The sequence below is a fragment of the Mastigoproctus giganteus genome, chromosome 8 (assembly GCF_048544385.1).
Source record: "Mastigoproctus giganteus isolate SK-2022 chromosome 8, ASM4854438v1, whole genome shotgun sequence".
Lineage (NCBI taxonomy): Eukaryota > Metazoa > Arthropoda > Arachnida > Uropygi > Thelyphonidae > Mastigoproctus > Mastigoproctus giganteus.
In genome coordinates this window covers 166,881,584-166,907,225 of record NC_143582.1, presented here as the reverse complement: position 1 = coordinate 166,907,225, position 25,642 = coordinate 166,881,584, and the positions used below count along the sequence as shown (strand labels likewise).

The following is a 25,642-nucleotide window of genomic DNA, read 5'->3' as shown; positions in this document are numbered from 1 at the left end:
AAAAGTTACAGAGTAATAAAAAGTACTGAAGCCTATAACAGCTACAAGATGATCTGTAATAGAGCCACAGAAAAGGTTCGACAGGCAAAGGCAGTTTATGAGAAATCGCTAGGAAACAGAGCAAAGAGGAGGGATAAGGAATTCTTCACATATATAAATGCTAAGAAGAGCAGGCCAAACCAGATCGGACCTTTACGTAAGGGAAAGGTGATACTATTAAATACACCAGCTGCCGTTGTAGATGAACTCAACAGTTATTTTGCATCGATATTTACAGAAGAAAAACCTTTTGTGGCAATGGAAAATTGTGGGAGCGAAGTTTAAAAATATGTAATTAATGATATTGAAATTTCGCAAGATTTAATGAAAAAACTTTCGAGCCTACAGGCCCGTAAAGCTCCTGGAGTTGATGGAATATACCCTATAATCTTAATGTAGGCGGCAAGTGAGTGCATTGAGGCTAATTATGCGAGCATCACTAGACTCTGTGGAGATTCTGTTGGATTGGAAAAGTGCCAATGTATCTCCCATATATAAGGGTGGTTCTAAGAGTGAAGTGGGAAATTATCGACCTGTCAGTCTGATTTCAGTGGTAGGGAAAATCATGGAGGCAATGATCAAGGGTGTGATTCAGGATCATTTGGATAGAATTGAAATCCTCAAGGAATTTCAATTCCATACAAATTTTTTTATGTCAATGTTAATTTTTGATTAATATAGACACTACTGGTAGCTTAGTTGCTGCATAGTACCACAGTTAATAGCCATCGCTACACTAAAGTTATGGAATAATTATAATGAGCAAAGTGGTCAGGCAGCATATGGCAGGGAAAAATGTTGTTTCACGACAATGAGAAGAATTTCTCAAATCCTAACATCCAAGCTCAGGGGCAGAGGTATATGTGGTAACTGCTGCAACGCAACTTCCACATCAATGGTCCTTCCAGCCCCCAACCCGAAAAAAAGGCGCTCACAGGTTGTCGCTTTCGCTCCGACAGTGGCGTTTACAGTCCCCCTTACAAATAATCCACTAGACTTCTGAAACAAAAATATGAAGATATTGAAGGCCCGTCTCCACACTTCAAAGTTACAACTCAAATCAGAATAACTGTTATCTTATATGAACAAGAACTAAACAGCAACAGGTCTGGACTGTTACTTAAGTAGAGGCTATACAATGCACTATACAGGTTCACTGTACTGCGCCCGCCTTTACTGATTATAAGAGTATTTCTAAACAACTATGAACGTGAACTTAGTGTGGGTTTCCCTTTATCAAACGCACAGACCTAGAAACTTTACGTTTCTCTAGTGTGACTGATGTTTCGAAAATAAAAACTGCATTTTAAATAAACGAAAAACACCTGTATCAAAAGAGTAATATGTTACATTATAAGAAAATTGGATACAGGAAGAATTACAATTTGGTAGGGAATTAACATCCGTAAACAGATTTACTTGCACAAGCACAATTACATTTCATATACAGCAGTTATCTAATTTATTCTTAAGTAAAACTATGTGGCCACTATATTTATCCTTAAGACTTCTTTGCAGAATCTTATTATAAACATTTCGTAGGCGCAAGATATGCGATATCAACACCATTATTACTCATTTGGAGTTCAAAAGTGCTCATCCAAACACTAAGTTGTCAGTGTTCCGCTAATTTCTAAATTGCACTTGAATATTAGTTTCTTCCAAATTAATTTTTGAGAGGCAGCTCTTTCATTTACTTTAAATACAATGGACGTTTCTGTGAGCGCTTATACAGAAAATGCTTTTTTCCTATCTCTGTTCTCTTGAATTGAGATGAGAAATACATCCAAGGTTACCTGTGACACTTTATTTGAAATTAATATAAAGGCTTGTTTTATTTCATACAAATTTGTCTTATGTATTTGGAAGGGAAACATTCTATCCTTTGACTTCGCGAATACTCCAATAATTATAATAACGATAATTATCGCACGCGAAACATTACTTTTCACTAGAATTAAAAACCTTTGGAAAGACTACAAACATCTTTTTACAAAAACTGCAGGCTAACTAAAAGGTAAAGTGCAGCCATTATCGACCCACTGCAGGAGGGAAGCCTCCTCAACAATTCATGCTGAGGGAAATGGACCATAATCTTCCACGGTGGTCCAGTGCGGGTTGGCAGATCGACCGTATTTAGCAGTCAGGGGCTTGAACGCCGGTCTACTCAAAGAGCGCGTGCTACTGCACTCCCGCTCATGACCACTCGGCTACGGGGGCGCTTTACTCGGTTAAGCAGGCTAAATATCATCATACAAAAATTTGTTTCAAACTCCCTTTAAAAAACCTCTCACACTTTTTTAAACTTTTCCCGTTCTCTTTTTCTTTTCGTATATACTAACAGTAGCGCCAAACAACTACGAGCGGCGATTTTTGAAGGCTCTCACGTTCGCAGGTATTCACATGTGTGCAGATTACGACGACACAAGAGTTTGGAGGGAGAGAGGGGGAGGGGAGAAAAAAGAAATCATTTGACAATTACATTGATATTTCGATCAATGTAATTAAAAGGTACGTTTCTAATTGTATAATACAACAAACTTTCATGGAAGTTCAACAGCACATAAAAACTGCTTCAAACTAAACAGTAAAAAAGGATCGCATATTGAAGTTTTTACAGTTTCTACAACGAAAAGAATAAGATGATTATTTCTGATCTTCTTACTTGAAGATTTATTACTGTATTTAATAACCACTCTTATTTTTTTTTTTTTTACTTTGCTTATATCACGTGAAATTAATACTGACCTCTTAGTTGAACGAAATTTTTTTACAAAACAACTGGATGAAGGTATTACAATTAATAGTAACTGATCTTGAAAAGTACAAGCATAACAGTGGGATGATACGGGTTCGGGTTAGTTTTACCAGAAACTATTACGTCAGTCATACGGAATTCACCGTGTCTCGAAGCGAGACACGCCCTCGGTGTTTCTCTCTTCGTGACAAGGTAAATCAACACCGCATGGCATGACTGTAACGCATTAGTTTCGGGTAATACTAACCCATTCCGTCTCCTTCATCCCCCTGACTAATTTACAAAATAAGGGTCACTTGTATGACTTATTTTGTAAGCTTATTTATACACGTACTACCAGCTGTTGTAGTTATAACCAGGATTGCCTAATCAGGCAATCCGAACTTAAGAAAAAATATATAATAATAGAGAAAGGAATACTTTTACAGATAAAGGCTAAGCAATAACCTACTAGGAAATCTATTTTCAAATAATGAGTGATTTCACTTTGAGTAATTTGAGCATACACAAAAGTCGAGTGCCTTCGTAATTTGTGCGATAAAACCGGTTTCTTATGGGACATGTACCTTTGCCTAACTGGATAAAGTATCCTAGAAAAAATTCTGTGATCGTGGACTGGATTCGAACCTTAGAATTCTCCACTCGGTAGCAGGAGTTTGCCAATTAAATTACATATTCTCGTCCTGTGTTCTTGCTTTAATAGCAGACGGAATAAAAATACTTATAAAAACATAATTATATTGATTTCAAATATATTTGAAATTCTATCCGGATTTTTCAATGAAATATTTTCAGGGCATACTACATCATCTATCACTACGACGTGCAATTTATACGATTCTGATTACCATCCCAGTACACTGCTCATGTATATAAAATCGGCATCCACGAATGTTTTTTCGCTGTTATTTCTGAAAAGTGTCATAATCGCAACCAGTGTTTCCCAATAAAGGGGGGGGGGGAGAGCTGTATATGTAAAATCTTACTGATGTATACACGTACATTTAGATCAACGCTCAGTGCCACGTGACAGGTGTTACACTAGCAGGTGTGCTGTTTCCTCATTGGGAAGATCTAATTTCTCAACTACGCTAGGTACGTTTATATCGCACTTGGGGTGCTGTCTAGTTATGTGAGTAATCATTGTAGCTGTGCAAAAACCAAAAATACAGCAGTATTTATTTGTTCTGTTCGTATTTTTACAGAGAGAATTATTGAAAGGCAAGGTTTTAAACAGCGAAATAAAACGGAAGGTTTATAACAGAGGGAAATAAAAAAAAAAAAAAAAACCGGAAAGCAAACACATTCAGAAAGGAGAGCTGGATTGCAATTACCAGCCAGAGGAAATCGGAAACGGAATATGTGAAACAGATGAAAACTTCTCACAATATTCAAGGTAAGAATCGATCCAAATGCTTCTCATATTTGAATTTCAATTCCAAGTTTGTATCGCGTGTGTTCTCACATTTAACTGAGAAATGCTATTTTAGCTGGGGTCCGCAGGAATTTTAATATATAGGAATTGAGTAAAGAATATTTACAATTTTGATACTCAAACTTCATTTACTTAACATCCTAAGTCTGTATTTGAATGATCTATTTGTTATTAATTATTATTTCTAATTATAAGATAATTGGGGATGATCTGCGGAAACTACTCTTCAGGTTGCGCTACTGTGGGGGGTTCTATATGTTATTTTGTGGGGAATAGAATTCTTTATTATTATATTATTATTAATTAATAAATATCTTTAAATTTCTATCCCACCTCTCTTGACTTTGTATTTCCCCGTTTATTTTCCCCCTAATTTACACCCTCCCACATTAACACCTGACTCGTATATTGCACAGAAGATCACAGATTCTGGGGGAATAGAAGTTCGTGTATGTCTCCTCTGGACTGGCTGAGTATTCAGAATGACACTACATTTGATAAACATATACAATATTGTTTATTCACAGTATATACATTAAAAGAATATATCATACATCATCATTTGGTGATTATGTTAATTAATAGCATTATATGTGTGCTAAGATGTAATGATAATCACAACTCATATATCTTCATATCTTTCTGCCTTTTCTTCTTCTGGTTCAGTTTACATCTTATAACATTCTCCTGTCTTCTAACAATTTAAACTTCCCAACAGGGATTACAGCACTGAGCATAATACCTATATGTGTATTTTCCTAGATTTATAAATCCCCGCTATAATCTTTCTTTAATTATCCCTTCCAAAATAATTACATGTGCATAGAACATAATCTCAACTTAAAACACACTAGGCTCGAGTACATACAGTACATCTAAATCTTCCTTGCTTAATAAACTTATCTTTGTGATGAAGTACATATATCTATGTCTTATGAACTCTTTCCTTCCTTTTATGCTAAACAATACCAAATCTACTATCAACTAAATAAAGACATTTCCTAAAGTCCTTTCCCTCAATTCAAGCTTAAAACTATTATCTGGTACTTACGTAACACTTAGGGGATCTCGCTTTACACAACCTTTTTCTCACTCAGGGGCGGCCATCATCATCAATATAGGGCATCATCAGACTCCTACTGGAATTAGTCATCGGCTAAGGAATTCTCCTTCGTTCAGGGACTCGCTCTTCTCTCCATACGGCTCTTAAATAAGTTGCTCCGGCCTGCTTTTTGGGCGTCTGATCAGCTCGACGATACTGGGGCGCATACTAGAATTATCAGGACTATCCTTACAGCTTTATCAAGAAGCCAGACTATATAGCTCTTCCTTATCTTTCTATACCGAGACCTTCCGATCCTTTTTACTCAGCTCCAGCATATGTGTTTCCATCTTTCATTGGGTATCTCCTTCCTATTTCCACATTGCGGCTGACTTCTCCCAGAACTTGCTTAACGAATTGTCTTTGCGACAAACTGCTTCAATTTCCACTACCACATTCCAGCGATTCTCCAGGCACTTCTCGGGATTTATTTCCGGCCGCACATCACTCAGGCCCACCCACAGGAACTCTCAAAAACTTCCAAAAACTGCCCAAACTGTCAAAAACTCCCTGTAACTCTCTCTCTCTTCTGTTGCATCTCCTTTTGTTTCAGCCACCCCTTCTATTCTGATCCAATCTCAGTTCGTTCTTCATCATCTCTATATTCTCATTTGCTCTCTCCCACTTCCTCCGTTTTCTTGGCCCTTCTCTTTCCTGGGGAAACATCCGAGTTCTGGAAATTTCTAGAAGCTTCGATCAACTTCCGGAAGTCTAGAAATTTCTAGATATTTCCTTGTGATCATTCCCGATTCACTTACCGCTATTAGTCCACTCTGTTTTTTCTCTACCGCTCCTTGAAATCAGTAAGTGCTCAAGGAGTCGGTTTGTTTTATCTAGCAGCTAGCTATTTCCACAGGTGTATGCCGCATCCAGGGTTCTGTCCAACCTCTTATGTTTTAAAATTCTTCCTCTCCACAAGGGGGGAGTCGGTTCCCTTGTTCTTTTCTTCCAAACAGCTGCTCACTTTCTGTTTATAGCGACTTGAACTGCCCTTACTTTTGCTCCCATTGTACTTTTTTGTGCCCTGTCCAGCTACCCCCCCCGTTGTTACGCTAATCCTCCCCTACTTAACTGTACGGTACAGAGCGATCGCAATCTTAGCTGAAAATCATCCTAAGTAAATAATATTATTTAATATATATATATTTTTTTCCTTGTTATGTTATATTTATAACATAACATTCCTTAGGATAAGTGTAAGAATTGGATTCTTACACTACAGTATGTGGAACGGCTCTGCGTAATTATAACGATGAACACGTAATATGATATGCAATTAACAGTAAAATAATATAAATCAAACGTTTATTTTATAGCAGGATGTGGAGAAATATCCAGCTCGGTTCCCGAAACCATAATAACGTATTATTTAATGTCAAATTTGAAAAGATTTTTAACCTGTGTTCGGAATCAACAAAACGCGCAGTCCCATTTAAAATGACTATTACAGGTGTACGGTGGAGTAGACTATATGCTTTTTAGGATTTTCAGCCTAACCTAACCTAAAATCACCAGCTATAATTTTCGTTGAAAAACGATGTTCGCCGCTTCCTCTACTTATAGCAAACCCTGTCTAAAGACAGGTGAAATTCTGATCGAGGATTAGAATTCAGTAAGGAACCCCTCTCCCACTTGCCCCCGAGAAGAATAAAATAGAAGTCACTATACAGGCAATCTATGCGGTTTTTGTTAGAGCACAGTACAGCGATGGCGAATCTTCTTCGCCGTGAGCCATGGGAGGGGGGGGGGGCTCTGAACTGAACTTTCTGAGTCTTTGTATTTAAAAAATAATTCTACTTACAGTTACACTAAAGTTTATCTCCAGATGTGACTCCTAGACCGTTAAACAAATTCGACTTTAAAAAAAGAAAAAATAAATTATTTATTTTTTTATTATTCAATAAGTTGGGTTAAACCGGCACATGTCACCGGTAAGATTTAAAGTACTCATTGTGATGATTTCATTTGGTAATAAATGTGTTTGAAACGTTGACTGTATTCAAAGATACTCTTATTTCAGAATACGTTTTCTAAATAGTACCATGATTACACATCCAGCACACTTCTACAACAAATATACACGATAGTCATTTTCCTTTAACCGGATGATTTTGTGATCGACATATCTCTGATACTTGTGTTCCAAGTGGATTGCAGAATGCCGTAGAAGTTAACATAAAGGTCAAAAATAAGATTCCAGTTTAATGTTCAATGGTTAGTTTATTTAATCAGTAAATTCCTTTCCGGTGACAATGCGTTGTTATTTGTATCTCATTTAGATCACGTCATTTAACGTTTTCCTTAAAAATTAAGGGACAGTCTTAAACAGAAAAAAAAAATAATAATAATAATAAATAATAAAAAATTAAATAAATAATAAAATAAAATAACCTGCCTAAATCAGGACCTGATCACGTATACAAAAATAATAAAAACGCATATGAAATAGTTTTATACATTAAAATACTGATTCCACTGTTATCGTTGTGCTTATAATATCCTGATTTACAATATCAGTTAATCATTTGTGTAAACACATAAATACTTAATTTATTATTTAAAAATGAACTATGACTAATATCATCAACTCGATTCCTGGGTGAGACTTTATGAATGATACAGGACATTTTTCTACATGAAAAAAACAAGGCCAATAATAGTGAACAAAGATATATTCAAGAATGGGTTTGATAATTTTATGGATGACCGCGAGAATATTTCTAAATTAATATTACCGTCTACAACATCGCATATTTGCCTGTGTGTGTGCAAAGATGGCGAACGTGGCACATGTGCCAGGTTAGTGGCATATGTGCCACTGATTCACTATCCTTGACATCGTAGGTTCAAACTTATCACTCTCTGGAGAGTGTCTACGTTCGAATCTCCTCGAAAACGGGATTTTTATTATTATTTTTTTAACGGCCTCTTCAATTAGGGCTGTGGTTAGTCGATCTCAAGCGGAGTACCCCCCCCCCTCAGTTATTCCAGATTTTTCAACCACACAATATGCAAATTGATCCGTGAACACATACTGGTACAGACATAATATACGATAAAAAGATCACGAAAAATTCAATGATCGGAGTAGTTCAGCCACCAAGAATCTCCAAAAACAATTTATTTGGTAACTCACCACATGGATAACCCTATTTCTGACCCACTCGCCAGAGTTTTGATCACTCTCCCTATTAAAAGAATTAATCACATCGTATGGCTGTAACAGCCGAGTAGTCAAGCCAGTGGGTGCATAAGTACACGTGCTTTGAATGACCGGGATTCAAGACCGTGACTGTCAAATACAGTCACGGTCTTGGATACCTACCCACCCACCGAAGAAGGGCCAAATAGCCCTGAAACGGTGCCGTCTGGGTGGTGGTATCCACTGAGAATAAGTATCATTACTCTTCTCCTTTAGGTGAAGCGTTACTTATTCTTAGTAGTGCAATATCATGGCAACTCGTTGTGAAGGTATTCACAATATGAGATATAAATTAAAACCATGAACAATATAAATTAAAACAATATGAGAGATGCCGTGACTGTCAAATACAGTGCTGTTTCTTGTATTCTTTCTATGTTGTGAACTCTGACCATGTGTTCGTCCCGGGTTATAAATAGAAAATTCAATTTTTATATCTAAAAATATATATAAATTCATACACCGACCATTGAATAAAATTTAAAATTTAATATGACTACAATCTTTACACAAAAATATTTACAATAAACTATTGCGGAATGCTAAAAACTGTAATAAAAGGTCATTTACAATAAAATTTGCTAAAATATAAAACATTAAAAGCGCTAAAAACCTGAAGCTTTCGGGAGCGTCAGCTCCCTTCTTCAACAGTGATATGACTTCCTGCAACATCTCCTTAAGTAGCAGGCTCACGGTACCTCCACATGGTTCAATCGGCACATGGTCAGAACTGGAAGCGGAAATGTCTCGGGAACGTGGCAAAGAAAATCGTTCATCCGACCTTAATATAATTGTTTCAAAGATAGGATTAATACGTATACCTCTATCTCTATTGATGGTATTCCTACTGGATGAACTAATCCGTAAACCCTCGAGCCATTTACGCTCCCAGTATCCATGTGCACGATCCAAAATAATAGCGTCCTCCGGGGAGATTTGATGCTGCTTTTTATATATCGAGGTTCTCGATTTTTGGGCATCTCCCGCAGTAGATGATCTGGCGGAATCGCTACTGTGATCGACCTAGTCCTGAAACTATGCAGAAAGGATTGCTAAGGATGAAAAATGGGCATGCTCAAAAAAACTACTGAACCCTAACGACTTATAAAGATTAGGGTATATTTACAATTTAGATACTCCAGTTTAATTCACCTAACATACCAGCAAGTCTGAATCTGTTCCTGAATTTGTTTCTGTTTTTTTTTTTTATTAATTGTCATTTCTTAATTATGGGGAAATCGTGAGAATGACCTGCGAAAACTTCCCCAGATGGTGGTACAAATGGTATTAAATTTCTATTTTTCATTAAGAAGAAATATGCGGTATTTTCATTAAGTAGAAATATTTGACTATAATGCGTTTAGGGCTAATGCCTCAGGCTGCGAGAAAGTCTAGACTATGTATAAGTTAAGTGCAAATGCATCATTAATCCACAGCCAATTCTAAATTAGCAAAATATTTGCAAAGGCGGCATCGTTTTAAGTTATCTCATATTGTGAATACCTTCAACAACGAGTTGCCATGATATTGCTTCACCTAAAGGAGAAGACTAACGTTACTTATTCTCAGTGGATACCACCACCCAGACGGCACCGTTTCAGGGCTATTTGGCCCTTCTTCAGTGGGTGGGTAGGTATCCAAGTGATGCAATGATGGCAAAACAGTTATGAAGTATACTCCACAATATGAGAGATGCCTGATATTGTGGAGTTATACTTCATAACTGTTTTGCCATCATGGCATCACTTGGATACCTACCCACCCACCGAAGAAGGGCCAAATAGCCCTGAAACGGTGCCGTCTGGGTGGTGGTATCCACTGAGAATAAGTATCATTACTCTTCTCCTTTAGGTGAAGCGTTACTTATTCTTAGTAGTGCAATATCATGGCAACTCGTTGTGAAGGTATTCACAATATGAGATATAAATTAACCATGCCGCTTTTGCAAATTTAGAATTGGCTGTGTATTAATGATGCATTTGCACCTAACTTATACGTAGAAATATTTGTTAACCCTTGATTTAATTGTAAATAATCATGTTGCCTGATTAAAACTAATTGTACGATGTCCTCTTGTGGATCGCAATAATATGATATATCCGACAAATCCTATAGTTTAATGAAGTGATGTTAAGAAAGTCAATGAAGTGATATAGGCAAGTTCTATGGTTTAATTAAGTAATGTAGGCAAGTCAAAAATAGCTTCGCAACTTTAAAATTTGTTCACTGCAATCAACATGTGGTGCCTGACGTAGCCGAGTGGTCAGTAGCGAGAGTGCATAGCACTCTCGCTACTGACCACTGACCACTCTGTGCAGTGAGAAGTTTCATCCACTTAAAAATCAACATATTGGGCGAATCCCAGGATCTCACATCTGGCGAGTATGGGCTTGGCACACCCAGAGTCCTGAGCTCGGTATCATCATTCTTCTCTTCCTTGGTGATTCCCTTTTCTCTCTCTCTCTCTCTCTCTCTCTCTCTCTCTCTCTCTCTCTCTCTCTCTCTCTCTCTCTCTCTCTCTCTCGGGGTAGTTCAGATTTTTTTTTTTTTTGGTTGGTGCAGCATAAGCCTCGGGCTTCCTTGCACCATATGAAATAATAATAAACTTGGTGTATCACAAAAAACAGTGTGGAGAGTGTTGTGTAAACGATGGCATCTAACACGATAGGCTACAACTTTCAGTGGTACAAGCCATTAGTAAAAACGCGGCGGACGACACGATCAGACATTTTATATGGATATGTTTATTAAAATAGCAGAAGATGGAGTTGTTTATACGGTTTGTACTTAGTGATGAATGCACGTTTTACGTGAGCGGCAAGGAGAACCCGCACACAGAACGTTAATGTGTGGAGAAGTGAAAAATCCCAACATGGTTTTAGAACACATCTGAGACAGCCCCAAAATTAACAGGTTTTGTGCTGCAAGTTGCAGAAAGGTGTACGGCGCGTTCTTCTTCACAGAAAAAACAATCACCAGTCCCGTGTATCCAAACATGTTATCTGATCCCGCAGATTACTCAGGTTGATTTCAGAAACCATGTGCTTGTCCACCGAGGCGGCACCCCCCCCCCCCATTCATAAGGATGTTCTAGGCTCTTTGGATCTTCACTTCCAAGGTAAGGTGCGAAGATCTAGTTTTGTGACCAGCTCGTTTAGCAGACCACCCGCCATTGGCCTTCATTTTGTAGGGTTACATTAAGGACCAAACGTGGTTCTGTACATACAATTCTCCTCACCAACTGACAGGTCCGCGCCAGGCTATATAGCCGCCCTGATGCAAACTTATTTCCGCCCCCCACGGTCTTTCTTATATCAATTTTTTTTTTTTTTTTTTTGGAATTGAAAAAAAAAATATATATTTTCAAAATAATATATAATTTTATTTTTTAAACACAAAACATATGAACATGAAGTAAATATGTTAAAAATAAAATAACGAAAATACATTAATTTACTTTGGCTACAGACAATAAAAGTTTCAGAAAAAGATTTGAAACTTTGTTTTTTAATATTTCCTAAAATTATAAAGTTCCTGTATAATTTTTTAGTGTAATTATTATTGAACAGAAAAGTTTCTTCTATTATTATCTTTATCTTCTGGAAAATCAATTTTTTTTAATTGTTCTGTTTTGTTTTCAACTAACATCATTCTTATTTTATTATTTAAAATTTGTGGCTATTTACCGGGATCACTAAGTGATCTTTAGTTGATCTTATATACACCACTATTTTGATCTTAACTTTCCTCTTCATTCGAATTTGCTTCATCTGCACCTGCTGTTTCTTGCTGAATTGGAATGTCAACATCTTGGACAGGTGATAAGAAAGTAAATGAAGTGATATAGGCAAGTTCTATGGTTTAATTAAGTAATGTAGGCAAGTCAAAAATAGCTTCGCAACTTTAATTCATTCACGTGTTTCAGTTTCTTCATCAATAGTAGTAAGTCTAGAAGAAATCGAAGTCAATGGACCTGGCTGTGGCCGGATATACAGAAACCTGGTAATCGAACATGTAGCTTTTTATTTGGTCGCTTTTCATTTTTTTTTATCTTCTGTGTTCATAACCAGAGAGTCGTTTCCTTACTCAGACATCTGAGAAATATAGAAAACTAAAGTTTTAAATTTAAAATCCATTATTTGTTAATATAAAATAAGACAAAACACATTCTTCGATATATTGAACGTTTAGTCTCCTTAGTCTTTGCCGTCTCCTTTAGTTTTCATAGAACATTGGTCCTTACCGTCTCTTAGTCTCTACCGCCCTGGTGCGGTACACCACTTTCACCACCGGGTTGGCGCGGCTCTGCCAACTGATGTGAACCACCTTAAAGAGAAAGATCACTTCAGCGACCCGCATAGTTACACCAACAATGTTACACTGCATCTAGCAACAGGTTGATTACCGGAGGTATGGTACTACAGCTGTGATATCGAAATTACTTCCGCTGCAAAGCTTACGTTTGTACTAATTTTATCCCACTACCATGTTTGTTCTCTGTAAACGTAATAAAAAAGTTATACGGCAGCCACAAAGTGGACAAAGTAGTACTACTACTACTGTCTATTACTAACATAGTGATTCAGTAGAGGACATCGTTCTAGTACACGCGACTGCTAATACGGTGATACAATATTCTTTTATTGTCTCTATCTTGTAAACTCTGACATTTGTGGCTGTCCTATTATAAACGGGAAATTATTTTTAACGACTGTCATAGCCGAGTGATGAAACACGAGCGTATAGTAATACATACATCAGTTTGAGTTTACAGTGGTTCTATCCAGTCAATGACTCCTAAATAAGGTGATTTTCTTGTATTCGCTGTATACGTAAACTCTTTCGATTTGTGTGGATTCAGAAGGCGCAGTGTGTGAAGCTACTTTTGGATTGCTCTTTATGAAGTGTAGCTTTATATAGAGTTCCGCTCCATTGTTAAATTTTACTTTCAATTAGTAAATAATTTGTATTTTCTTATGTACCCAATATTTCCTACCAGTTTGTCCCGTCTATTTATAAATCTGTGATAGGCTTGCCTTTATCCTCAGAAAACTATAATTATTTATTGCCGCCGAATAATAAATAATGATAATGAGCACAGTCAGTATTAAGGTAAATTTTCAAAAAAAAAAAAAAAAATTGTAAAAAGTAAGATCCAATATTGATTATTGAGTTATTAATAATTATGCTCTTGTTAGATGGAATTACAAAAGTCACACATACTAACAGTTCTATTCATTTTGATGCTGCACATTATAACGGTCATTCCGGAAAGTGGTCAAAAGTCTTTGCTGCGGACCTACATACTGGATGCAGTTTGGCCCAACACATTTTTCAGAGTTTGGAGAGTGGCTACTCTATAGTTCGTGTTGCAATTCCACAGGGAGTCAATGCAAAGTATCGAAGTTCTCTGGCAAGAGCACAGTGCCAGAGAACTTCGGAGGTCTTTAGCTGCTAATTTCTAGCATATAATTTCCCACACGTTCGTGTGGTCATGTCTCGTTTTGCTTAAGCAACAAAGTGCTTTTATTTCCATGTGGTAAGATCCATGCACAGTGAGAATATGGTTAAAGTTTAAACATAATGCCCACTTAAAGGTAGTATACAGCAGTGGGCCCATCTATTTGCCATTTGAAGACTCAAAACTCTAGGCCCAGAAAGTTTTCTTCGTTTGCTCCGTAGAGCAGCAGACTATATTTGCCAATGCATAGCACAGAGAAGAACTAAATACAGGATACATTTCCTGACGGTTCCTCTACTGTGTTTTGCACAAATCCCATTTGATTCCCCAGAATGCTTCGCTTTCAAGTTTAAGTACTATACGTGATTTTTGAAGAATAAACCAGATTTAAATCATTCCCAGGAAGTCAACTATCCTAGTAATTTTTTTCCTATATTGGCACCAGCATAGCGAACACGACCAATCCAGTATGGTAGTTCCACCTAAATAATAGCATTAACGGTCCCCAAGTTTGCGCTCATAATTGTAAGTGTATTATGTTTGTGTGTTCACGGTACATCTGCATATTGTGAGGAGTCAAACACCAGGACTATCCCACAGGACTACCCCATTTATATCAGTATGTGTTTCTATACCCCGTTTGACCTTGGAACCACAATATGGTAGTTGTAATAATATTCCAAAGAGAACATCTGGGGAACTTTCTCCATGGCCCACAAGCTATCTGACTGCTCTAAATTTTAAATCCCACTCTTTTTCTTGTCTCAGAAGATTCTAGGTTATGAGGTTTTCTTTTATTCCCCCAATCAGGATAATTCTGAATGATTTTTTTTTTTTTTTTTTTTTTTGAAGGCTCCGTAAGTTCACAGCCTTCTCTTGAATAAAGAGAATTCTAAACATAAGTTTTATTTTCAATATCAAATAATTTACACATGATATTACAACATCGTAAGTAAAATATACAAATATGTTTACCACTTTCTTTCTCAACACATGTATACATAAATCGCTACTTCAAGTAAAAGGGTTAGCTCCAGTACTAAGATATCCCTTCAATTCTTTCTTACGTATACATATATATATATAATTATGTAAGTTATGTATATACATAACCTTTGCCCCTTTACTGACCGTCTCAGGCTATACGACCAACATTAATTCTATCGGTCTCAATGACTACTATTGTCCTAGGTCAATAACCAGTCATCCGTCTTATGCACAGTTATACACAATTTAATGAGCACCTGTATATATTCCCTTAAAATATTCTTATAGACCTGTGCATACAATCTTCCCAGACATCAACGTCTCTCTCTCTACAAATCATGAGCAATACACATGCATAATTGAATTAAATATAATACATTACATAACTTCCCCTTAATCACATTAATATTAAATCAGAACATAAATCCTACACTTTACCTAAGCTTTCTTCTGTGAGTCCTGAACAATTATGTATATATATGGTATGTCCTAAATAATCATACATATATCTATATACACATCCTCCTTTAGTCACAATTGTTAAAATCTGAACATATATCCTACACCTTACTTAGATTCCCTTCTGTAAACTAAGATTTTCAAAACCTTCGTTCTTACATTACCTTTGAGTCATGGAAAGTGAACCCATTCTGTCTCATCTCTCTTTCTTTCTAACACTGTTTCTACCCTTTATTTTTTCAGTTAATTGTATATAGCACTACCTAACTCAATGCTATGTCTAGGTGAGGTTAAGTCTTTCAGTCCTATTCGTACCTTAACTACCCAACAGAATCAATACTTGGGAACTTACTTTTTCTTGCCCTTTTCTTTTCTCCCCCTCCAGTCAGTGATCTTCCGCTCTTAGCCGTTTCTATGTGGCTGCCTTCCTTGGTCTTGGCTTACTGAACTGTCAGGTGTTAATCTCTGTAGGCGCTCTTGGATTCTTCATTTAGGGAAGTCGCGTAAACTATGATCTGCATCCTTCCAGTGGTTCTCTCATTCAGAAGAGGCTTCTGCTTCCGAAATATTCCTCTGGCCATCCATTCAGACTGTATTTTCTCCATTCCTGCAACTATCTTCACTTCTCCACATTTTCACTTCAAAAACACCAGCATAACTCCTACATAACTTGTTTTACTAAACCCTTTCCTCCACCTTTCTCCATCAACCCCACTCCAAAATTTTTATCCGTCGCTCCTCTCTCTTCTCGCGTTTCTCCTTTTTGTTCCACCTTTTTCTTGACTAATTATTTTCTCTTTTCTAATTCGTTCACGTCTCATTCTTTGTTCACGTGTCCTGTATGGCTGGGCAATCTTCCCCAGAAGTAGCAAGCGTTGGTTGCAGAGCGGCTTCCCTAGGTGGCTTTCCGTGACGTTAATTGTTTTTAATCCTTTTGGTTCCGCGTTTTTGCCAGAACTAGCCACCCATCAGTTTTGAAATGCATTTCAGGATCGGTTTCTTTGTTCCCCTCTGAGACTTAAGCTACCTGCCATTACCTGGATCATGGACTCTTTCCTCTCCTAAGTACAGAAATTTTAGCGGCAGAGGTGTTTTCCGTCGGCGGTCATTTCTTAACTATCCTGCACTTACCGTTTTTAAGAACAATTCGGGGACGGTGTCTTTGTTTCCCCAACTTATCCTATCGGCCATCATCTGAGTATAAAGTCACTACAATTTCAACTAATAGACCTGTCTCCCACTGTCACTCTTTAATTGTTCCGTTCTTACTCCGAACTGCTCCCATTGACAGCGCTCTACTTCAGAGGAACGCCTGTAGTACCTTTAGATGCACAAGCAATTAGCTTACCCTATCTGTTTTGCATAATTTAATTCCAAGGAAAAAATTTATTTGTATAAAACTAAGAGAGATCTTACAGAATAAAAGATTTTATAAAATTCCTCCAGTCATCAATGAGAATCGAATCCAGATGTCTCCAAACGAGTGGCATATGGCGATGTATCGTGCAGACTGGGCTACCATGGAGGGATTGAAAAAAAGATATCAGAAAAGTGGGCGTATTCATTGAACTTCCTTAAACAGTTATTTTCAGTGTATCTCTGTCTTACAGTTTGGTTACTGCCGACAAGGTGCAAACGATCAACATATGAAGTTGCTCATAAAACCCGGGAGGGAATCTAAGAGATACAAAGCTCGCAGGAAGGATGCCAGTGACCCTTGCAGAATTCTCATCTCAACAGATCTACTGATGGTTTTACTATTGGTTTGAAAGAGTAAAGTTCTCTTCTAAGAGGTCCTTTTAGAAAAGCAAGCCAAAAAGCTAAAATAATTTAAATAGCAGTAGAAATAGTGTATTTGAAGTGAGCTAAATGCTGATTTTAGATCAACAAATGCTGCATCCATTACTTGGTGGAAATTTCATTAATGCTAGATTCTTTGCATCAAGAAGTTTTATTCACAATTGCATAATGGGTGTTACTTACTTGATACATATATTTTTCCAAGTATATAAGAAACAGGGATGCTATGCACATGAAGCTGAAACATACAAGAGATTTAGTTTAGGCTTTTCTGGCAACTGATGCAAACCTGTAGTGAGCCATGTGATAAGTACTTATGTATCATCATTCTTTTCTTTCTTGGTGATTCCCTTCTATTTCTGATCGACTCACTCCCCCCCCCTCTCTCAGGGGTAACTCCATTTTTTTTTTTTTTTATTTTTATTTTTTTATTTTGCTGGTACAGCAAAAGCCTCAGGCTTCCTTGCACCATATGGCTAATTATAATAATAATCTACCAAAATCCTGGCAGTCACCTGACCGAGGCCCAGATAATTGCCATAGTCTATCTACTGCTATAAGTTCGGCACATAGTTCATATAGATATCGGTCTCGCTAGTCCTACGCTGTACTGAGTCGTTAGCTGGGCTACTGTGCTGCATCACCAGACGAGTATTACGCTCACCACGGGCGTCGACCACACGCAGCTGTTCCGCGTGTGACTTTTGGGTGGTTGTTCAACGCGTGTTGAACCAGTTACGGCAGACTCATGACACCACACCACACCACTACCCATTTAGCTGCTATCGAAATACTGGCAGTTGCACGTCATATCTTCAAATTCATTCCACGTTCGAAGTCCTAAGGATCTCGATACTGACCCATTCTTCCTCGCGGACACTCAAAAAGTGATCGCCATATGTGAGAACTATAATCTTATATCAGCCGTTCCTGACTATATGGCGAGTATGGACTTGACACACCCAGGGTCCTGAGCTGGATATCATCATTCTTCTCTTTCTTGGTGATTCCTTTCTCTCTCTCTCTCTCTCTCTCTCTCTCTCTCTCTCTCTCTCTGAGGGTGACTTGGAAAATTTTTTTTTTTTTTGGCTGGTGCAGCATAAGCTTTAGGCTTCCTTGCACCATATGGCTGCTAATAATAATGAGCCATCACCAGCGTCATAGTCCAGTCCATTCCTGCACCGGGGGAGGGGTGCTAACGCAAAGCGAACTGAGTAAATATACAGAGTGTCTCAAAAATATTGGTACAAACGTTTAGGGGAGGTAGGTAGGAGGTAGGAATGCGAATCGCATAGGAACCCATAACCGGAAACGTCACCGTAAGTCGGTACACGGCGCTGTTCATCAGTTCGCGAGAGGAAAAATATCTGGTTTTCTCATTCAAGCAGTAGTCGCCGCACGAGGAGCGTGCATCGATATACGAACTATGAGCTGGCAGACATGCACCTAGTGTATGGATTAGCAGAGGGCAATGACCGAGCCGCTCAACGAATTTATGGAGAACGCTTCCCAGATAGACATGTACCGGACCACTGTTTGTTTGCGCGTGTGCATCAAAATTTGTGCGATTATGGGTCATTTAGAGGTAACAGGAGCAGTGCGGGCAGACCACGTTCGACGCGAACTCCCGCCATGAAAGAAAATGTGTTGAATGCCGTCCAGAATAATCCTACTACCAGCACACGTGCCGTTGCCTCTGCCTTAGGAGTGTCTCGTTGGTGTACAGCGTGTCTGGCACGACCATTCCTCACACCCCTTTCATCTCCAAAGAGTTCAGTTACTGCTTCCCAGAGTAAACCTCCTGCACGTGTGGCTTTTGCGCAGTGGTTTCTCCAAGAAAGTGTTCAAGACTTGAATTTTCCAGCCTATGTTTTGGTCACGGATGAGGCTTATTTCACTCGGGAAGGCTTATTCAATCAGCACAATGCTCATGTGTGCGCTCACGACAACCCACACGGTGTGCGTCCCCATGCGGCACAACATCGTTTCGCAATAAATGTGTAGGCAGGTATGGTCGGTGACTGCTTAGTCGGCCCATACCTGTTACCATCCCGCATGAACTCCGCTAAATATCTTTCTTGAACAATTTCTACCAGGGTTACTTGACGATGTTCCAGCAAATGTGAGACGCAACATTTGGTTTCAACATGACGGAGGCGCCTGCCCATTATGGAAGGTGTGTTCGTGACCATTTGAACAGGCGTTTTGGGCGTCGATGGATTGGCCGTGGTGGACCCATTGCCTGGCCCCCAAGCTCACCTGATTTATCGAGCCTTGATTTCTTTCTGTGGGTGGCCCTCAAATCTATCGTGTATGAATCGCCTGTGGAGACGGAAATGGATCTCGTGGCGAGACTCGTCTGCGCTGCTGCTACTGTCAAAGAAACTCCAGGTGTTTTCGACCATGTCCGCCAATCCATGCTGCGTCGGTGTCACGCATGCATCGCGTCTCATGGTGGAACCTTCGAGCATCTGTTGTAACATCATGAAATGCATCCATCTCGTACTCCACTGTTAATATTATGTCAAATAAATGTTTGTCACTAATTACTGTCTTGTGTCATTTCTGCTTCTTGTGCCTCTGCTACTACTTTCCCGCGACGTTTCCGGTTATGGGTTCCTATGCGATTCACATTCTTTAGATGTTACCTACCTCCCCTAAACCTTTTTATCAATATTTTTGAGACACCATGTATAATACGGACAGTATTGCATATGACAATGTAAATTTGTATAGTACAGTACTTGTTTTAATGAAAAAGTAATATGATCGTCTTTGGAACATATGAGTGGTTGTTCGGTTGATACTGGGGTACATAAACTACTTTGGCCGTAATGCGCCATTTTACATGATTTATTGTGTGTTATACCTGTACAAGGGCATTATATTAATATTATGCGGCGTGTAAACCATACTCCCTGAGCCTGAGATCATATAAATATAGCCTCAATTGAAGGAGTCTTTAAATAATTCGCCTGTTTCGATCTAATTCGAATCCAAATCTCTCTAAACGAGTGACAAATGAGTGTAAGGAAGGTTTCGGAACTGAAAAGTATGTATTTTAATTATTGTTTATACTTGAATTTAGTATGAAATAAATTTAATTACTGAACGTAATGATCGGGCGCAAGCAGTTGCAAGAAAATTGATTTGTTCATATTTCATCACTTTTGATGAACCATTATATTTTTCCTCAATATCATAATTTTAACAATTCCCATTTATCAACCTATGAATCAAGAAAGAAACACTGTTGCATTAGAAACATAATCCTCAAATCACCGGTTTCCGAATCGATTACAACGAAACGTTAGCATCAGTTTAATAATCTTTCAACATGAAAATGCAAACGTTCACGCAAACTTTCAGTAAATAAGAGAGAGAGAGAGAAAATCTTTAATGCCCTTCACGGCTAAAAAGCTAGAGGTTTACATTTCTACAGCCTCCCGAAACTTCCGAGAAAATCGAACAATTATTTACAAAAAAAAAGGTAATTTTACAAATGAAAACATATTTTGATACAAAGGAGAGAACTCCTTACGAGAGTTAAGTCTGATTGAGCTGACTTAACATCGAGATAGGAGCACCAGCTCAATCAGACAGGAACAGATGCAAGGTACACATCAGTCATTGCTGATTAGTCCTACTAATCATAATTTTTTCCGGTAAGTCCGGTCAACAGCGAATTTGTTCAGGTCGGCGTCAAGTGCCTGGGTTTGCTTGAACATCTGCTGAGAGAGGAACCTGTCCGAGAGATGAAGTCGTGCTGAATGCGAGCAGAGCTCGGGATTGGCCCTAAGGGCAGCAGAGGGGGATCCTCCAGCCACAGGTATCCCAGAATGAAGTGTTGCAATTATGCCTGTTATCATCTTGACTGTTGCTAGGAGGCGTTGGTCGTCGACTAAGGTGGGAAGCCGTGGAATCCCGAGAGAGCTGGAAGCTGCGTGGTACGAATCACAGCTGGAAGGTTGTGCTTCCTGTTGGCCCGCTTTAGGAGCGAGAATTCTGTGGCAAAGAGTGGTTTCTTTATTGACGGTGCCGCTGACGCCCAAATTTCAGCAGCATAGAGTAAAGGTGGAAAGATAATTGTTCTTATGTACCACACGGTTGTCTTTTTATCTCTGATATGAAGGAGATGCTGTTTTGCTATCCACCGGAGTCTTGAGGCACGTGTGAGGAGCATGGCTATGTGGGCGTTGAATCGAAGTTTGGAGTCGAATACAACGCCCAGATCACGATGGCTGGACACAATTGGGATGAGGGTGTTGCTGACCGAAGGCTGGATAGGAGTTTGCTTCAATGAATACACCATGAATTCGGACTTAGCAGGATTGATCTTGAGCCCAAACTGGCAGAGGTAAGATGTGACTGCAGTGAGAGTGTTGTTAAATTTCCGTTTTTACCAGATCAAGGTCTTGACCAGGGATGATGGGAGTGAGTATCTTCATATCATCTGCACAGCTCAGTAGACATTGAGAATGTGCAACCAGTGGGAAGATAATAGATGAGAACAGAAGGCCGGAAAGGACCCCTCCTTGTGGGACTCCTGCGGTGACGGATCTAGTAAGGGTGCGATCTCCTGTATGAAGCTTTATAACTCTGTTATTCAGAAGAGAGGAGAGAAAGCATAATATGTTCCCTGTGATCTGGAAGTGGCATTCCAGGAGAGTGAGTAGTTGGTTTACTTGGACGGCATCAAATGCAGCCTCAATGTCTAAGTAAGTAACAGCTAGTTCGTGCCTTTCTCGAATGCTGACAAGATAGTATTCGTGGTGGCTAGCAGATTGGTGATCGTTGATCTGCTTGGAAGGGAGTAGTGAATTTGGACTGGATTACTGGGCAAGATATTCTCGGTGAAAATGGGGAGTAAGGTCTTTTCCAGGAGCTTCAGCAGGCTGGAGGAGTTGGAGATGGGTCGGAAGTGTTTAGGTTTCGATGGCGACTGAACTTTGGCTAAAGGTTTGATGAGATAGTTTTTCCATTGCTGTGGGGAAATCTGGTTCGAGAGTAACTGGTTTAAGATAATTAAAAGTGGCTGAATAATGTACGGACTTAGGCATTTGAGCATGAATTGGGGAACTCCATCATCACCAGTGGTTGACGAAGCAGGTAGAGAATTGATGGCGACGATCAGCTGTTGTTTTGTGATCTGAATGGTGTTCAACACTTTGATGTTTAACATTCTATTTACAAAGTGCTATATCTGTGTAGTAGTAATCCTAGAATAACATACCAGTTGGATAGTACCACATTCAAGGTGATGGAGATCGAAAAAGAACTAGGGATAATTGTACAGTTCAATATGGAGTAGCCTATGGGGCTTTGTCAGTGGCATACATGAATTTTGCCTGTAGGGATAAGGAGGTGATTATTCTGCTGTTTAAGACGATGGTATATGTGCGGAGATCTCATTTTAAGAAGGGCGTGGATTTGTTGAAAAGGGGGCAGAGGCAATTTAGAATCAAATGCTCTTAGAAAGCGCATCTTTACTCTAAATTTCAGTGACGTGAAATTGGACACCTGTGAGGAGACTTGATTGAACTGTTTAAAACTTTAAGAGGATTGAGTAAACTAAATGCATCCTTATTCTTTCTCAGGCAACGCACACAGGAGGGCATAAATTTAAATTGGTAAGGATAGTTGCAGGATAGGTGTGCGAAAATTTTCTTTCAAAAGGGGAGTAACTAATTTTTGGAACAAATTTCAATCTGGTATTGTGGAAGCAGATGGTTGGAATAAATTTAAGGATTAAAAAATTATTAGCGGAGATTTTTTGTTTTTTACTTATTAATTAAAGCGGTCCTAGCCAATCAATGAGGGTAATAGTTTTTTTTGTTTTGTTGATATATAAGTTTTCGTCTTTGTATCGTTCGCAGTGTCGCGAAACTAATAATGCTAATATTAATACTAAAATGAACCAAGGTGCATTTAGGAAGTCTAACTCCCAGATATTATTTCTACAGTACTAATGCAGTTCTCAATTAGATTATAGAGCATAGATATTTATTAAAAAAAAAAAAATTCCCCGATGGACGGATATTTGCATTAATTCCTTTCGTTAATTCGACGTATGCTGCACTATTATTTTAGTATGACAATCCAAAATTATGTATTTCTCTTTTAAAATGATTACAGTAATATAAACCAAACCAAGTGAAATTTCAAACTAAAAGCAAACTTCACTCAATAAATACCACCTCATTTATTTATCCAAAGACAAAGGAAATATAAAAAATTTAATCTCAGCATTCACATAAAATATTTATTTCTTACTTTAATAAAGCCTCCGCTTCGAAACATTAAACTAATATCTTATTGCTAATGATGAAGAGACTAAAAGAGCTCTATTTAAGAATTAACTGCCCCTCTCTCCCCAAATCACCATTCCGATACTCAAAAACGCACAAAAAACCCGCCAATAAAATCTCAATATTCAATTACCAAACTGTCAAAATAATACTAACTCTGCAGAAAGCACTCTTATTATATTTACGAGTTTACCACTGATGAGAAGTTCCAGAAAAAGGGTAAATTTTGAGATCCCGAGATGATTTTTTTTTCTTTTTTGCAAAATAAAAGAAATAAAAAAAAAATAATAAAATAATAAGCAACAGTTACCAGAAAAGCCAAGAGCTGATGATCAGGCATTGCGGGACCTTGGTTTATGTCTTCAAATAGCGTTTTCTAAAATGATTGACTATGACATCATCGCCAAACAATACCTGTAAGGATAGGATCAAATGTTTTGTTGAAAAATTCTTAGCTCTATTTACAGCTAATAATGTTAATTAGCAAACTTTATCACTGAAATTTCGTATTATCGCTTGACTATTATTTTCACTATTGGAATTCTTATACAAAGCGCACTGAGACAGTTGGCGCTAGTATTTAAAAATTCTTAATTAAATGAATTTCTAATAAAGTTTTAGTTCGACTTAAGTAGCAATAATCCGGGGCAAAACTCTGTTTTTAAAATATTCCCATTTTGAACTGCTTTTCTAACACTTAATAAAACTTGTATCTTATTACTCCAACACCGTAGAACTGCCCTTGTTAGACATGTAACAGAATGGAATGGGCCGTTAAGTATGCGAAACAGAATTTTTCTATTCTTTACTCTTTTCAGATGACGAATATCAAGACTGAGCCTATAAAAGATCCTTCAGATGCCGCTTTTCCGAAACCTGCTGCCGTTTCTGAAGCAACACCGTCCTTAACCACGTACAAGGGACTTGCCCTTACCCCCATTGATTTGAATTCACCAGAGGAACTGCCAGCAAAAGGTAAGTACAGTATGCGAGAAAAGAGATAAGAATGGTGATACAATAAAGCAGTTCAATTGTCCATTATATCTCTATCGACTTAACACAGAACTTTTAAATAACATTTACATGTATTTACAGGATTTTACTTTAAAAACGGGTTATTAATGAAAGAAGCATTTTAAACAATTTGTAAATTTGAATATTAAAAATAGAAATTCGTAAATATCGAATTCTGAGTTTTTAATTTTGCCATTTTAATTAACTTGTCTGGTAGAGGAAGGAGAGAAAGTGTTAAAATAAAACTGTTTCTCAAGGGAAGGAAATAATTGTGGAGATAATCTGAAACCCTCAACTACATTATCGCGTTACGTGGAATAGATAATAACAGAAGAGTAGCTCTTCCTTTTCAACGATTTCTAAAAATATATACAATAGAGGTGCTCCCTTCCACAACATTGCGGTAACCTTAAACTCTGTCTTCAGCTTGATGCTGGATAATGTTGGGCTCCGTCATATGAGACATCATGTTGCAATTCGTCATAGAAATAAAAATCAGAATCATGGATTAAAATAGAAGGCTGCTAAGACGCTGCTGAGATAGGGGAAGGGATGAGAGGAGAAGCTTTTGCATAATTCATAAGATCAGGTAAGCAGAATACGTACTCTAAAGTATTAGATGATTCTAAAAGTGAATGAAAAGTTTTAAAAAATATTCTTAACGTCCTTTCCGTACTATTATTGCACATAGGAAACAAATTCACCAAGAGAAATTTTCTAAAACTCCATGCGGTATATAATTCTAAACTCACATAGTGAATTCACTTTGGTTTTAAAGTGTGAATAGTCTACTAAAACAAGTCAAAGATTTTTAAAGTGTTTTTTAATTCCAGATGACCGTAAAGTACAATACTAAACAATATTAAATTTTATATGAATGCTAACGAAACTATTCGAAGTAAGAGCGAGAGCGGGTGAGGTCAGTTTGTATAAGTTGTTTATTGAAATGTAGTCATTTCTTACATAGCTAACACTTGATATTTTGCCAAAATTTCGGTTTTAACTCGTAAAATCCGCCTTCAATAATACATCATACAATACATCAGAAGCTAGCAAGGAAATACAAGTTGATCAAAG

At 38.0% G+C, this 25,642-nt stretch overlaps 1 protein-coding gene across 3 annotated transcripts in view; it reads left to right on the top strand.

The window, feature by feature from the left end:
• The window catches only part of LOC150081987 (uncharacterized), a 151,415-nt gene that overhangs the window by 5,585 nt on the left and 120,188 nt on the right, over positions 1-25,642 (top strand). For 2 of the 3 annotated variants that reach the window (XM_090379886.1, XM_090379884.1), the window contains exons 1-2: positions 3,942-4,193; positions 24,370-24,526. In XM_090379886.1, the coding sequence (XP_090236012.1) occupies positions 24,370-24,526 (157 nt within the window). In that variant the 5' untranslated portion in view covers positions 3,942-4,193. Of the gene's footprint in view, positions 1-3,941; positions 4,194-24,369; positions 24,527-25,642 lie in introns of those variants that run through there. The other variant, XM_090379885.1, reaches the window with a different exon arrangement.